The 16,961-nt window shown below is 44.4% G+C and overlaps 1 protein-coding gene across 7 annotated transcripts in view; it reads left to right on the top strand.

Annotated features, from left to right (window-relative positions):
• Dpp6 (dipeptidyl peptidase like 6) overlaps nucleotides 1-16,961 on the top strand; it is a 919,475-nt gene that overhangs the window by 714,531 nt on the left and 187,983 nt on the right. For all 7 annotated transcript variants that reach the window (XM_017592501.3, XM_017592503.3, XM_017592504.3 and 4 more), the window contains exon 6: nucleotides 3,703-3,755. In XM_017592501.3, the coding sequence (XP_017447990.1) occupies nucleotides 3,703-3,755 (53 nt within the window). The remainder of the gene's footprint in view (nucleotides 1-3,702; nucleotides 3,756-16,961) is intronic.

Raw genomic sequence — 16,961 nt, 5'->3', positions numbered from 1 at the left:
CGAAAAAAAGAACCAAAAAAAAGTGGTCAGAGTGGCCCCCATAGGCTCATATGTTTGAATGTTTGGTCCCAGTTGTTCAAAATGTTTGGAAAATATTAGGAGGTATGGCCATGTTGAAGGAGGTGTGCCACTGGGAGTGGGCTTTGAGGTTTCAAAAGCCCATGCCATCCCCAGGGTGAACTCTCTACTTCAGGCTTCTAGATCAGATCAGCATGTCTGCTACCTGCTGCCGTGTCACCTGTCATGATGCTCAAAACTCTAAAGCTCTAAATCTCCAATAAACTCTTCATTTTATATCATGTCTTGGCCATGGTGTTTTGTCACATGGTGTTTTGTTGAAAGGTAATTAAGACAGATGTCATGAAGGTCAAGTTAAGGAATACAGAAAGATGTTTTAAGTCCTTACAGGATATTTGGAGTGTGTGTGTGTGTGTGTGTGTGTGTGTGTGTGTGTGTGTGTGTGTGTGTGTGTGTTTGCCCTCTACATGGCCTTTGCTATGGGAGATGTGTGCAGGAGACAAAGAAGACAGACAGACAGCAAGAAAAACAATATTGTGTTCTCAGGGAAAATTAGGCATGAGTCAACAGAAAGTTCTGGCAGAATAGCACAACAGAACAGCAGTGCAGTAGGAAGGCAGCCACCAGGGGGAGGACAAGCATGGCCCACCAAGGGCAGAACAAGGCCCATGAGCACCCTGGGGAGAAGCCAGGACACAGCTATGGAAGGCTTTCTCTTGGCCCCTCCCCTTTTTCCTAGTCATTCTTTGATTGACTTCACTTGTATCCAGAAAAGCCTCAGACCTCAGACACATTCATTAGAGTTGAAATGTCCCAGTGAAGACGAGAAGAAAAGACACACTTAGGCGTCTTCGCTAGGATATAATAGTTAGCCCTCTCTTTTCCAGATATTTTATGTCCCTTCCCATTGTGTAGTTTTCCTCAGCAGTGCAGATGTAGAGTTGAAAATGGAAAGCTTTCCCTTTGCGTTTTTCTCGCCATAGTCTTTGTTGAGATGTTTTTTGTTAGTCTCTTAACTCTTGTTGCTTCCACTAGAGCGCATCCACTAGGGCAAGATTTCAGTGTCGTTTGGTGGCTTATTGAAAGAGGACTGCAAAGAAAAATCAATCAAGGGATGAGTTTCTGTCTGGTCCTAAGTAGGAAAAAGAGCCTGTTTTGCATAATACATGTACAGGGCATTTTTCATATTTCTTCATCTGTTGCTATCTTGGGTTTTTCAGTTGACAATAATGAACTTGGGCTCATAATAAAGAGCTGAGTATTGCTAGTTGTTTCTAAGCAGATCAGTATCTACCTAGACACTGCCATCCCAAAGGCCAGCCTGGGTCCCACCTGCCTGGTTGGCACTAAAGCACTGTTTTTATCTCTAAATCTTTCTCTTTTTCTGAGTGATTCCATGTCCACAATGATGCTACAGAAGTTGGTTCCTTTGGAGGCTCACTTCCATTAGCAGCCACCACACATTGCCCCATGTAGTGCATTCTACATCCCCTGTCTTCCTTCGCCTGCACCCCTTTCCTACTATGTGAAAGGTTTCTGCTTTGGGATTAAATGGGAACAGTAAGTGTGGTGCACCAGGGGCCTCCCCATGGAGATCTCTGGCCTGGCTAGGTGCATGGGTTCAGGCGAGGAGGACAGCCTAGGCAGGGAAGGGGAACTGCTTCTGCTGGCCCCCCTGCTGGTGCTGCTTCTTGGTGCTGCTTTTTTCTGCTGCCACTGCCACTTCAGTTACTAGGGCCGGGTTGAGCCAGCAGGAGACTGAGCCAGCGAGGAGTGCAGGGAAACTTCTGGTGGCTATTTTGGGAGAGCAGAGCTCTTCCCCAAGCAGCAGTGTTACAACTCCTATGACAGAAACTCTCAATGATGAAGTAATTCTGGCACACCGTTAATCCTTCTGAACACAGTTCTTACATACAGGTTTTGGATGGGTCAGTGGCTGGCAGTAGGTACAGCCTATTGGTTTGGCCTGAGAGCTTGGGAAGACCCCATTTACATATTTGGAGGCATGGTCCTGCTTCTTTGATTGATCTATCTTGAGCCTACATGACCTGTGATCATGTCCTCACCTGCGGAGGAGGGGCTTGGGGCGTTGCACTATGTGACTGATCTGCCTACAGGGGACTGTGAGTGTCTGCAGCTACATGAGAAGGCCCTGATCTCCTGGGAGGCTGGGAATGCACCTGCCGCCCCTAAGGGTCCCCCAGGGATTCAACCTATCTTGACCAAGAATCAGGGTACCTTTTACAGCCTGCCACCCTACAAGACATTGCACTAGCATACTGACAGACAGACAGCAGCATGACAAGGGCTATGATGACATTCAAGCCCACCAGGCAAAGTGGGGTCCATTTTGGCAGGTCTCAAAGGAAGGGCAATATTTTCAGGCCACTTGATTGATAAGTGGTCTGCAGCCAGGCCGTCTCTGATTCTTGGACAAGAGGTGTGGGAAGCATCCTGGGGAAGGAATGTGTGACTCTGAGGATGGGGTGAAAGGTACATTTAGTTAAGGTGTACACATTATTAAGGTGTTCACTTTATTTAAATAGGGGATATCCCACTATCCCCCCGATGTCCTGGTGTCTGACAACTTGAAATCTATAAACTTTCATGGGGCAGGACAGAATGAGAACTTTCTCTCCTCTGTTTTCTGGAATCCAGAAACCTGGGGAGTATCTCAGGGGCTAAACATTCATAGTCTCAGTGGACTTGCCAGCTCCTCTACAACAGCCATAAGACGGACGCTATTGCAGATGGGCAAGGCCTGATCAGCCCATAGCTAAAAACCTAGCTGTATCCTCAAAAAGTTGCCATTATGTGCTAGCTGCTGGGCACCCTTTTGCCCAGGGCATCTGCCCTCATGAGTCTCTGGGTGCGAGATGGAGGTGAAATGATGTTTCTCTTTACTCTAGAGATGATATCAGATCCCCCTACAAGGAAGGGGCTCTGCTGAGAGCTGGGCAGGGCATGCTCACATGTCCTCAGCTTCTGTGTCCCTTTTCTCTTAGGCATCCCTTTTAATTCTCTTTACTGTTCATAGGCTTGGAAATACTCTCCTGCCTCAGGAGATCGAGAGAGATTTCTGAAATCTGGGGGCTCGAGAAGTTTAGAAACTGCTTGTTTCCTAGTCTTTCTGTTTTAAATGCCAGCTGTTTCTGACCCCCCTCTTGCAGTGTGCCCTGGCTTACCACTCTCTGAAGCCAGAAGATGTCCATCAAGTTGCACAGGAGATAGACAGTGTGCCCTACCTTGCCTCCAGTTCCTTGCTTCTTTTTGCAGGGACAGCATTGAGGCCCCAAAGGAGCCCTAGCCATACTTTGCTAGAACTTCAGAACTTCAAAGGTCTTTTTGTCCTGCAGGGCTTTCTTACCATATCGGGTGAGCTCCAGTGACCATGTGCCCTCATTAGTTCTGTGCTGAATTAGTTTAAATGAAAATACAGACTCCTAATTTAATCAGTAACTAGGTAACCATGGAGATAATGTCAAGCCTCTGGCTGCCTGATAAACCTGGTGAAATGGTCAAAGTAATGCAGACAGGGCCTGCAAATTGTCAACAAGGCTTTGCCAGCAGCAGGCCTCTGCATAAGCTGCCTGTGGCCTCTGGTGCTTATTAGGATTCATACATTTGAGAACCAGGAACCCCAGGCTTTGTCTCAACACTGGCTTTTTCTCTTCTCTCTTGCAGGTATACCAACACTCCCACACTGGATATTATGTTCTGAGCAAAATTCCTCACGGGTAAGATGGTTCTTTCTTTTTCTCTCCCTTGGAAATCTGCAGAACAAAGTTAGAGAACATTAGGCTCTCCTTGGCCCTCAGGGCAGGAAGAGTGCCCCACAGAATGGGAAAGCCCCAGAGCTCTCCCTTTGATGACAGATTTAAGTTAGCAGAGGTCACTTCGTCCAGCAGCCGACACCTCTGCGAAGCCGCCTCCTCTTCCTGCTCTGTCTCTGTGGAGCTCGACCACTTGTGCCTCCACACGGGTATACATAGCCCATGGGAACCCACTCTCCAGGGTTCTCTCCTCACTTCCAGGAAGGAAGCCTCTTACTTCTACACATGACTTCAGAAACAAAGCTTTGTGGCACAGCATGGACACTGCAGTCATAGATCCCGAAATGCACTGACAGAGGAAAGTCAATCAACCAGTCAGTCTTGGCCATGAGTAGAAAGAGCTGGCTCTGTGCAGCAGTCCAAGGCATGGTGTGCACTTGTGGCTTATGCTCTTCCCTGGTGTAATTGTGTTCCCAGAAGCAAATTCCCAGTGCTTTTGACCAGACCACCCAGCTTCATGCTGTTGAGTGACCTTGAATAATACTGCTAAGCCTACCTGGTCTCGAGAAAGTGCATACGCCAGGGACACAGCTCAGTTGTCGAATTATTTCTCTGGTATTAATGAAGCCCTGAGTTTAATCCTAGCATTGCATAAACCTGGCACGATGACACAGACCTGTAATCCTAACACTTGGAACATGGAGGCAGGAGGATTGGGAGTTCAAAGTCATTCTCAGTTACACATACTTTTGCAGTCAGCCTGTGCTACTTTGCGACCCTGTGTAAAAACTATGAAGTACATGGCTTGCAGTCCAAGGGTGCACATGAGAGGGAAACTGGGACCAGGGGTGTTTGCAGGTTTTCAGTTCCAGGTGGGCACATCTCATTAATTACCCATTGCCTTGTCATTGAGCACCACAGGGTACCAGTAAAGTTTGGTGAAGTGTTTGCTTCAGATTAAGAGCCAGCATCTGTACTGACCTTAGGAAGCAGGAGTGATTGTGGTGTTTCTCCCTCCCCCCTGCCTACTTCTCCCTCTGCCCCTCCCATCCCGGAGTTTCCATTTTTTTGGGGGGCATCTTGGTCCCGAGCTCCCGTTGTCTCTTCCGTTCCCTCCATGCTCTCTCTACCACAAAGCACTGAGAAGGATAGATTCTCAGGGTGTGTTCTGGAAGAGATAGATCTGAGCTGTCAGCCTTGTCCTGCAGCTTCTGCAAATGTTGAGTTGAGACAACATTTCCCCAGCAAATTTCAATAAACAGCAGGAGCTGATAAACCACATTGTTCTGGAAGAGCTTTAGCCACAGTGTGAATGTTTATCAGCGCTGCAGTCTGTTTTCCTCTAAGCTTAGCTAGAATGCCAGCATGTCCTTAGGAAAAAAAAACGTGGTGGAAATAACTTCATTTGCACTTCAGACAAAGAGGTGCCTATGTGGGGATAAAGAACAAATGTGTTTGCAGGGTCTGTTGGCTTATTCACAGTATTAAACCAAAGATACTGAAAGTGACTGGACATAGAGAGAAAGTGCCTGTAGTGTGGGGAAAGAGGAACGATGGCTTTGTGGTTAAGAGAACTTGCTGCTCTTCCAGAAGACTGGACTTCAGTTCCCAGCTCCAGGGCATCCAACTTCCTCTTCCGGCTTCTGTGGGCACCTGTCCTTTGCATATACACTCATAGACACCTATGTACACACAATCTAAAACAATAAAATAAATCTTTTAAAAGCAACTATTCGCAGAATCTTTCCTTAAAGCATATCGCAGTAGAAACTCAGATGCAGCTCAGGAGATAGGAGTCACCCTACTTACCTTAAAGCAGACAACATCCTCAGAGGTCGCAGCACCCATGGATAAACTGGTGCCTTGAGACTCATCCCCTACTCTGGAAGCAACGGATGTGAAGGACATGCTGGATGTTTCGTTCTGTCTTACATAAATTTATAAAACTCAAGTTTCCACACACAGTTTGCACCTGACATAATTAAGATTTCACTGTGTCTAGGAGGATTTAGGAGAAATGGATTTCAAGAGTACGAGTTTTAGGGAAAGCAGCTTGCAAGTCTAAGGGTGATGGAGAAGGCCAAGCTCTGGGCTTATCCACTAACAGCCTTGCTATCTACCATTTACTTCCTACATGAGCCCAACACTCGTGTGTGTGTGTGTGTGTGTGTGTGTGTGTGTGTGTGTGTGTGTGTGTTGTGGGTACACATGTGTGAGAGTGTATGTGTGTATGCACATGTGTGAGCGTGCATGTGGAGGCCAGAAATCAGTTTCAGCCACTGTGTACCTTGTATTCTTTTTTTTTTTCTTTTTTCTTTTTTTCGGAGCTGGGGACCGAACCCAGGGCCTTGCGCCTGCTAGGCAAGCGCTCTACCACTGAGCTAAATCCCCAACCCCCACTTGTATTCTTGAGACAAGGTCGCCTGCTGTCTTGGCAGGTAGGCAGTGAACCCCGGAGATGTGCCCTTCTCTCCAGCCTTGCTCTTGCAAGCCTGCAGGACCATGCCCAGTTGTTTTTAAACAGGGTTCTAGGGATCCAGCTAAGATTCTCAGGTTTACAAATGAAGCCCTTTCCTGACTGAAGCCTCTCCCCAGAGTCCAGGTATTCGTAACTGAAGAGAGTTGGAATGTCCACACTGTGTTCCATGTCTTGACCCCTGAACCTGAGGTAAATGTTAAGCTGTAGGCATTCTTATCAGCATGAAAAAGTGAGAACCCAGAGAGGCCGAGTCACCTGTGGCACCTCACGGCTGGGATCTCAGTGTAGGGCTGGCTGGTTTCTAATGTCACCTCTTTGGAGGAATTCAAAGGCAGGTCTGATGTCACCCTGCAAAGCACAAACAGAGATATCCGCTCTCCAGCGCTGCCAGCATCCTGCTCTGTCTTCACTGCAGCCCACTCTGACTGGAGGTTGTCGCTCTGTCTTCCCAAACCTTCTCTGCTTTGTCCTAAGATCCCTGGTAGGCATTTGGGCACTAGCCAGTTTCCAGTGCTGTTGGAGCCTCATCTGGGTTATTGATACGGGCATCTCTGAATTAAGCCGCCTTTCAGCCTGCAGCTTTTGCAACCTCAACTTTCAAAAGACCCCTTTACCCTCCAGCAGGTGGCAGGCAACGACACAGCCCAGGATCTCTGGCTTATGTTCCAAGTAGGTTCTAATAGAAGGTGAACACATTTACCTTATAAAATCCAAAATATCTCTATTAAAATATTTAAGTTTATATAATTCATGTATAAAATGCATTGTTCTTTATGTTTAGGGGGAATTAATTTATTTTTAATGTATGTGGATGTTTGCCAGCATTTCTGTGTGTGCACCATGCCTAGTACCCTTGGAGGTCAGAAGGCTCCAGAGCTTCTGGACCTGGAGTTACAGATAGCACCAATAGATAAATAGATATAAGTGCTGAGAACCACTCTGGAGTTCTCTGCAAGAGGAGCCAGTGCTGTTAACCACTGAGCCATCTCTCCAGCCCTTAGTTTTATGGTGTTTTGTTTTATATATTTATTTTTGAGGGTGTCTTGTGTAGCCCAAGTTGGCCATGGGCTTTCTACACAGCCGCCATCTTGAATTTGCAAAGCTCCTGATTTCCCTACCTTCTAAGTGCTAGGGTGACAGGGGTTCACTGTGCTGGGATAAGTTACCCTTAATAATTCTGAGGATGCAGATTTCTGCTTTTCCCACAAATTCCTACATTTCCTTCCAGCATTGTCACCCAGAGACCATCCCAACTTCATTATGGAAGGCTCTGTCCTTTACAATGTGAATTTTCAGCTAGCCACAGAAGAGTCAAATGAGTGTCAGTGCCCGCTAATTCTTAGTGTCCTTCCCAATTCACAAGCAGAGGGGATGAGGGTGCCTTACTGTCTCTGCTTTGTGGCACATCACTGCTCCATGTGGTTAGTTTGTGTGCTTTGGACCTGTGTTGCTGGAGTCAGGCAGAACTGATGTAGCGAAAGCGACAGTGAGGGTTTCAGACAGCTGAGCCCGCATTTATCCAGCATCCTAGTGCCTGTGGGCAGGTCTGTTTGTCTTTCACTTACCAAGACTTTTAAAGACTTTATCCTTGAAGGGCATAGGCCTTTTACTCACAGTGTTTACTTAAATAGAAATAAAGGTGGTTATTTTAACATAGCATATTTCACTAGAAGTTTTTATGTCAGAATTTCCACTAAATAAGGCAACTTTCTACAGTGGATATTAGCCACACGATATTCTCTACTTGGGATTAGTTATGCTGAGGCTAGAGAGATGGCTCAATGGTCAAGAGCACACGCTGCTCTTCTAAAGGACCTGAGTTCGGTTCCCAGCACCCACATTGGGAGGCTCATAACCATCTGTTAACACAGCTTCAAGGGATCTGATGCCCTCTTCTGGCATTGCTGGGAACCTGTACTTGTTGCTTGTAATTCTAAAATGCCACGCTAGTTCCTTCTAGAGAGCTCTCTGCCCGAGCTCTTTCAACCTCTCAAGGCTAGTTCCACCAAGCTGCCAACGACCACCCTAGTCTCACTCAGCCCCATGCTATTCAGCCACTCACCTGCTAGCTACTCAAGATCCCAGCTACTCAGAGAAAAGCTGCAGCCATGTTGTGCTCCTTCCCAAGACCACTGCCCGTTCCTCTGGCTGGCTCTGCCACACACACATGCTGCTCTGCAATGCAGTCCTCCTGAGAACGCCTGGATCTTGTTCCACAGACATCCCACCCCAACCCCCAACCCCCAACCCCCGTGGCCAGCTCTGCAGACAGCCAACAACTGCTACGTGGCTGCACCCTCTCTCTTGACCACCTGAATCGTTTCAAATGGAAAACACCAGACCACTTTAACATTTAAAATCAACCAGATGACACAATCTATTGTCCTAACCTCATCAGCTATCCTAGGTTGGAATTCTTCTGGTGGCAGAGGCCACCACTAGGTCTAACCTGAACTAACAAGGCTACATGGTGCCCATCTCCCTGGCTGAAAAGGACCTCCTTCTCTATCGTGTCCCCCTCTTCCTCTCTGGGACCCAGAAAACCCACCTCCATATCTTTGCCCAGCGATTAGCTTCTGCCATCTTTATTTAGCCAATCAGACAATTGGGGAAACTCCCCGTACATGGATTCACATGCACATAACCACATGGAGACACATAAGAAAAGCAAATAGTCATTTTTGAAAAAGAATAGTTAGCTATGTTTTCAAACAAGTTTTAGTACAATTTGTCTCTTCAACATTTTTCTGTCATGATGCTTTCCTTGAATTTGGACTTAGTCCTTTTAAAAAGTGTGTGTGTGTGTGTGTGTGTGTGTGTGTGTGTGTGTGTGTGTGTGTGTGTGTACCAAAAAGAGAGGGAGAGAAACAGAGGGGAAGGGGGGGAGACAGAAGAAGAGGGAGAGGAGGGAAAGGAAGAGGAAGAAGGAGAGAGAGAGAGAGAGAGAGAGAGAGAGAGAGAGAGAGAGAGAGAGAGAGAGAGAGCGCAGCGAGGGTAATTAGGTCATCCTGACAATCCCATGAAGAAACAAAAAGACCAACTGATACTGCAACAGAAATAAGTTCAATAAAGTTGGGCAGTCCCCTCACCAGGAAGCAGTGGCACTTTGGGGGTCTGACAAACTGGACAGTAATATAGAGTGAAGGCTAAAATGTGTATCAGAGGAATTACTTAGATGATGGGCTGTGGATAGCAGCATCCTAACTTTGCTCAAGTACAAAACCTATATTGCTTTAGAATTGGAGTTGACTTTTTTAAACTATGATGTATTCAAGAAGATTGCAGGTCCTTCTGCTTGGAGGCGCTCTCTCTCCCTTTGTAGACTAGGGTGCACACGGACTTTGTTTATTTAGGAAGTGGGTACCAGGAGGAGAGCAGTCTTCCCCAGAGAGTATCTAGCAGCTCACATAAGCTGCCACACTGAAGCTCTTTAGTGACAAAAATTGTAAGGCCAACCCTCAACCCACTGGCTAGCCAAGCTCTGCTTTCTTCTCATAAGTCTTGATTTCCAAATTTATGGAGACGGGGTGGGGGAGAATAATGTCCACCCCCCAGCTTCTGTAGAACTAAAGACAAGAAACACAGTACAGCTCAGAAAAAATACTTGTTGGAATTCTACATTATCATTAACACTGCAATAAGCAACAGAGCTCAGATGGGGGCATTGTTTTGGGTCATCTGTTAATCTTTGAGACAGGGTCTCACAGTGTAGTCCAAGCTATCCTTGAACTCATCATCCTCCTATCTCAGCCTCAGTGAAGGATGCTACCACATCCAGGCTTGGCTGCTGTGCTTGAGAACTTAAAATTTTGTTTGAACAGAGATACCAATCTGTGTATCTCTATGACAAAGGAACTCCAAGGATGGTCTTGATTCTGATACACAAAGCTTCCTTCCAAGTCAAGAGGGAAGAGAGAGAGCTGTGTGCAACTCAAGGTGAAGTGGGTTTTCTTATAGTTTATTCTACTCAATAAGCCATGAAGTGTTTGGGGCCTAGTAAGGTCATCGTCAAGTTTGGCTTCTACAGGGAGTCCGTGCTGGCCGGAAGGTGCGAGTGCACAGCCATGGTACGTGGAGAGCTACAGAGTTGGGTGAATTGTAGGGTGTGCTTGGGGAATGAGTAACTTGAACCCCAGCCTGGTGTGGTTTCTCTGCATGATAAGAGCAGTCCAGACATGTTGAGCATAAGAGAGATGGTATAAGCTCTTAGCAAGACTTAGCCCCTCTGCATGGGGTTGATGAAGTACAGTGCAGATGAGAGGCTCACAAACCAGGGGTTTGCATGTAGTGTGGGGTCCTGCAGACGTGGACCATGGGAGGGATCAGTGGTGTGAAGGTCAAATGCATTGTGCCTGTGGATGGGTGGCTGCTTTTCTCTTGGGAAATGAAGACAGATGTTAAGTGTTTGTGTCTCATGGCCTCCTAAATAAGCCTTGGTGACCTGTCCCCAGTTATGAGTTAAGCCTACTGCATGGGAAAACCAGGGCTAGCAAGTTTAGGAAAGCACATGGAGAAGTGTCAGCACCCAGGTCTGCTCCTCTGAAGCTCGGTGTTTCCTTTCTGAAGATTCCTTGTCTCTGGGACCGACCGTGTACACACTCTAGCTTTGCAAAGTGAGTAACCATTAAAGCTTCCAGAACCTGCATCACTAGAGTACTCCTGCCCTTAGAGAAGTGCTACTAACATGAAAGCAAACAGAAGGGGTTGGGGATTTAGCTCAGTGGTAGAGCACTTGTCTAGCAAGTGCAAGGCCCTGGGTTCGGTCCCCAGCTCTGAAAAAAAGAATTAAAAAAAAAAAAGCAAACGGAAAAGATATTCTTTAAATGGCATGCATTGGAGGAGAGGCCTACCGGGATTTCCAGGACCGTGGACAGCTTACACTCTCCTCCCTAGCCAGCCACCACACCTGTGTGAGCAGAAAGAGAGTTTGCTGCTCTGCACACAGTTACTCCACTCAGAGCTATATGTTAATGAGGTCATCTGAAGTGTGTGCCTTCGTCTATAGAAAGCACTGCAGGCTCTACAGGGTCACATGCATTCTTTTTTTTTTTTTTTTTTTTTTATTAACTTGAGTATTTCTTATATACATTTCAAGTGTTATTCCCTTTCCCGGTTTCCGGGCAAACATCCCCCTCCCCCCTCCCCTTCCTTATGGGTGTTCCCCTCCCAACCCTCCCACCATTGCCGCCCTCCCCCCATAGTCTAGTTCACTGGGGGTTCAGTCTTAGCAGGACCCAGGGCTTCCCCTTCCACTGGTGCTCTTACTAGGATATTCATTGCTACCTATGGGGTCAGAGTCCAGGGTCAGTCCATATATAGTCTTTAGGTAGTGGCTTAGTCCCTGGAAGCTCTGGTTGCTTGACATTGTTGTACTTTTGGGGTCTCGAGCCCCTTCAAGATCTTCCAGTTCTTTCTCTGATTCCTTCAACGGGGGACCTATTCTCAGTTCAGTGGTTTGCTGCTGGCATTCGCCTCTGTATTTGCTGTATTCTGGCTGTGTCTCTCAGGAGCGATCTACATCCGGCTCCTGTCGGTCTGCACTTCTTTGCTTCATCCATCTTGTCTAATTGGGTGGCTGTATAGGTATGGGCCACATGTGGGGCAGGCTCTGATTGGGTGTTCCTTCAGTCTCTGTTTTAATTTTTGCCTCTCCCTTCCCTGCCAAGGGTATTCTTTTTCCTCATTTAAAGAAGGAGTGAAGCATTCACATTTTGATCATCCGTCTTGAGTTTCGTTTGTTCTAGGGATCTAGGGTAATTCAAGCATTTGGGCTAATAGCCACTTATCAATGAGTGCATACCATGTATGTCTTTCTGTGATTGGGTTAGCTCACTCAGGATGATATTTTCCAGTTCCAACCATTTGCCTACGAATTTCATAAACTCGTTGTTTTTGATAGCTGAGTAATATTCCATTGTGTAGATGTACCACATTTTCTGTATCCATTCCTCTGTTGAAGGGCATCTCGGTTCTTTCCATTTTCTGGCTATTATAAATAAGGCTGCGATGAACATAGTGGAGCACGTGTCTCTTTTATATGTTGAGGCATCTTTTGGGTATATGCCCAAGAGAGGTATAGCTGGATCCTCAGGCAGTTCAATGTCCAATTTTCTGAGGAACCTCCAGACTGATTTCCAGAATGGTTTTACCAGTCTGCAATCCCACCAACAATGGAGGAGTGTTCCTCTTTCTCCACATCCTCGCCAGCATCTGCTGTCACCTGAGTTTTTGATCTTAGCCATTCTCACTGGTGTGAGGTGAAATCTCAGGGTTGTTTTGATTTGCATTTCCCTTATGACTAAAGATGTTGAACATTTCTTTAGGTGTTTCTCAGCCATTCGGCATTCCTCAGCTGTGAATTCTTTGTTTAGCTCTGAATCCCATTTTTTAATAGGGTTATTTGTTTCCCTGCGGTCTAACTTCTTGAGTTCTTTGTATATTTTGGATATAAGGCCTCTATCTGTTGTAGGATTGGTAAAGATCTTTTCCCAATCTGTTGGTTGCCGTTTTGTCCTAACCACCGTGTCCTTTGCCTTACAGAAGCTTTGCAGTTTTATGAGATCCCATTTGTCGATTCTTGATCTTAGAGCATAAGCCATTGGTGTTTTGTTCAGGAAATTTTTTCCAGTGCCCATGTGTTCCAGATGCTTCCCTAGTTTTTCTTCTATTAGTTTCAGTGTGTCTGGTTTGATGTGGAGGTCCTTGATCCACTTGGACTTAAGCTTTGTACAGGGTGATAAGCATGGATCGATCTGCATTCTTCTACATGTTGCCCTCCAGTTGAACCAGCACCATTTGCTGAAAATGCTATCTTTTTTCCATTGGATGGTTTTGGCTCCTTTGTCAAAAATCAAGTGACCATAGGTGTGTGGGTTCATTTCTGGGTCTTCAATTCTATTCCATTGGTCTATCTGTCTGTCTCTGTACCAATACCATGCAGTTTTTATCACTATTGCTCTGTAATACTGCTTGAGTTCAGGGATAGTGATTCCCCCTGAAGTCCTTTTATTGTTGAGGATAGCTTTAGCTATCCTGGGTTTTTTGTTATTCCAGATGAATTTGCAAATTGTTCTGTCTAACTCTTTGAAGAATTGGATTGGTATTTTGATGGGGATTGCATTGAATCTGTAGATTGCTTTTGGTAAAATGGCCATTTTTACTATATTAATCCTGCCAATCCATGAGCATGGGAGATCTTTCCATCTTCTTAGGTCTTCTTCAATTTCTTTTTTCAGAGTCTTGAAGTTCTTATTGTACAGATCTTTTACTTGCTTGGTTAAAGTCACACCGAGGTACTTTATATTATTTGGGTCTATTATGAAGGGTGTCGTTTCCCTAATTTCTTTCTCGGCTTGTTTCTCTTTTGTATAGAGGAAGGCAACTGATTTATTTGAGTTAATTTTATACCCAGCCACTTTGCTGAAGTTGTTTATCAGCTTTAGTAGTTCTCTGGTAGAACTTTTGGGATCACTTAAATATACTATCATGTCATCTGCAAATAGTGATATTTTGACTTCTTCTTTTCCGATCTGTATCCCCTTGATCTCCTTTTGTTGTCTGATTGCTCTGGCTAGAACTTCAAGAACTATATTGAATAAGTAGGGAGAGAGTGGGCAGCCTTGTCTAGTCCCTGATTTTAGTGGGATTGCTTCAAGTTTCTCTCCATTTAGTTTAATGTTAGCAACTGGTTTGCTGTATATGGCTTTTACTATGTTTAGGTATGGGCCTTGAATTCCTATTCTTTCCAGGACTTTTATCATGAAGGGGTGTTGAATTTTGTCAAATGCTTTCTCAGCATCTAATGAAATGATCATGTGGTTTTGTTCTTTCAGTTTGTTTATATGATGGATCACGTTGATGGTTTTCCGTATATTAAACCATCCCTGCATGCCTGGGATGAAGCCTACTTGATCATGGTGGATGATTGTTTTGATGTGCTCTTGAATTCGGTTTGCCAGAATTTTATTGAGTATTTTTGCGTCGATATTCATAAGGGAAATTGGTCTGAAGTTCTCTTTCTTTGTTGTGTCTTTGTGTGGTTTAGGTATAAGAGTAATTGTGGCTTCGTAGAAGGAATTCGGTAGTGCTCCATCTGTTTCAATTTTGTGGAATAGTTTGGATAATATTGGTATGAGGTCTTCTATGAAGGTTTGATAGAATTCTGCACTAAACCCGTCTGGACCTGGGCTCTTTTTGGTTGGAAGACCTTTAATGACTGCTTCTATTTCCTTAGGAGTTATGGGGTTGTTTAACTGGTTTATCTGTTCCTGATTTAACTTCGATACCTGGTATCTGTCTAGGAAATTGTCCATTTCCTGAAGATTTTCAAATTTTGTTGAATATAGGTTTTTATAGTAAGATCTGATGATTTTTTGAATTTCCTCTGAATCTGTAGTTATGTCTCCCTTTTCATTTCTAATTTTGTTAATTTGGACGCACTCTCTGTGTCCTCTCGTTAGTCTGGCTAAGGGTTTATCTATCTTGTTGATTTTCTCAAAGAACCAACTTTTGGTTCTGTTGATTCTTTCTATGGTCCTTTTTGTTTCTACTTGGTTGATTTCAGCTCTGAGTTTGATTATTTCCTGCCTTCTACTCCTCCTGGGTGTATTTGCTTCTTTTTGTTCTAGAGCTTTTAGGTGTGCTGTCAAGCTGCTGACATATGCTCTTTCCTGTTTCTTTCTGCAGGCACTCAGCGCTATGAGTTTTCCTCTTAGCACAGCTTTCATTGTGTCCCATAAGTTTGGGTATGTTGTATCTTCATTTTCATTAAATTCTAAAAAGTTTTTAATTTCTTTCTTTATTTCTTCCTTGACCAGGTTATCATTGAGTAGAGCATTGTTCAATTTCCACGTATATGTGGGCATTCTTCCCTTATTGTTATTGAAGACCAGTTTTAGGCCGTGGTGGTCCGATAGCACGCATGGGATTATCTCTATCTTTCTGTACCTGTTGAGGCCCGTTTTTTGACCAATTATATGGTCAGTTTTGGAGAAAGTACCATGAGGAGCTGAGAAGAAGGTATATCCTTTTGCTTTAGGATAGAATGTTCTATAAATATCCGTTAAGTCCATTTGGCTCATGACTTCTCTTAGTCTGTCGACATCACTGTTTAATTTCTGTTTCCATGATCTGTCCATTGATGAGAGTGGGGTGTTGAAGTCTCCCACTATTATTGTGTGAGGTGCAATGTGTGTTTTGAGCTTTAGTAAGGTTTCTTTTACGTATGTAGGTGCCCTTGTATTTGGGGCATAGATATTTAGGATTGAGAGTTCATCTTGGTGGATTTTTCCTTTGATGAATATGAAGTGTCCTTCCTTATCTTTTTTGATGACTTTTAGTTGGAAATTGATTTTATTTGATATTAGAATGGCTACTCCAGCTTGCTTCTTCTGACCATTTGCTTGGAAAGTTGTTTTCCAGCCTTTCACTCTGAGGTAGTGTCTGTCTTTGTCTCTGAGGTGTGTTTCCTGTAGGCAGCAGAATGCAGGGTCCTCATTGCGTATCCAGTTTGTTAATCTATGTCTTTTTATTGGGGAGTTGAGGCCATTGATATTGAGAGATATTAAGGAATAGTGATTATTGCTTCCCTTTATATTCATATTTGGATGTGAGGTTATGTTTGTGTGCTTTCATTCTCTTTGTTTTGTTGCCAAGACGATTAGTTTCTTGCTTCTTCTAGGGTATAGCTTGCCTCCTTATGTTGGGCTTTACCATTTATTATCCTTTGTAGTGCTGGATTTGTGGAAAGATATTGTGTAAATTTGGTTTTGTCATGGAATATCTTGGTTTCTCCATCAATGTTAATTGAGAGTTTTGCTGGATACAGTAACCTGGGCTGGCATTTGTGTTCTCTTAGGGTCTGTATGACATCAGTCCAGGATCTTCTGGCCTTCATAGTTTCTGGCGAGAAGTCTGGTGTGATTCTGATAGGTCTCCCTTTATATGTTACTTGACCTTTTTCCCTTACTGCTTTTAATATTCTTTCTTTATTTTGTGCGTTTGGTGTTTTGACAATTATGTGACGGGAGGTGTTTCTTTTCTGGTCCAATCTATTTGGAGTTCTGTAGGCTTCTTGTATGTCTATGGGTATCTCTTTTTTTAGGTTAGGGAAGTTTTCTTCTATGATTTTGTTGAAGATATTTACTGGTCCTTTGAGCTGGGAGTCTTCACTCTCTTCTATACCTATTATCCTTAGGTTTGATCTTCTCATTGAGTCCTGGATTTCCTGTATGTTTTGGACCAGTAGCTTTTTCCACTTTACATTATCTTTGACAGTTGAGTCAATGATTTCTATGGAATCTTCTGCTCCTGAGATTCTCTCTTCCATCTCTTGAATTCTGTTGGTGAGGCTTGTATCTACAGCTCCTTGTCTCTTCTTTTGGTTTTCTATATCCAGGGTTGTTTCCATGTGTTCTTTCTTGATTGCTTCTATTTCCATTTTTAATTCCTTCAACTGTTTGATTGTGTTTTCCTGGAATTCTTTCAGGGATTTTTGCGATTCCTCTCTGTAGGCTTCTACTTGTTCTCTAAGGGAGTTCTTCATGTCTTTCTTGAAGTCCTCCAGCATCATGATCAAATATGATTTTGAAAATAGATCTTGCTTTTCTGGTGTGTTTGGATATTCCATGTTTGTTTTGATGGGAGAATTAGGCTCCGATGGTGCCATGTAGTCTTGGTTTCTGTTGCTTGGG

This window comes from Rattus norvegicus, chromosome 4, assembly GCF_036323735.1.
Source record: "Rattus norvegicus strain BN/NHsdMcwi chromosome 4, GRCr8, whole genome shotgun sequence".
NCBI lineage: Eukaryota > Metazoa > Chordata > Mammalia > Rodentia > Muridae > Rattus > Rattus norvegicus.
This window is presented reverse-complemented; position numbering and strand designations above follow the sequence as displayed.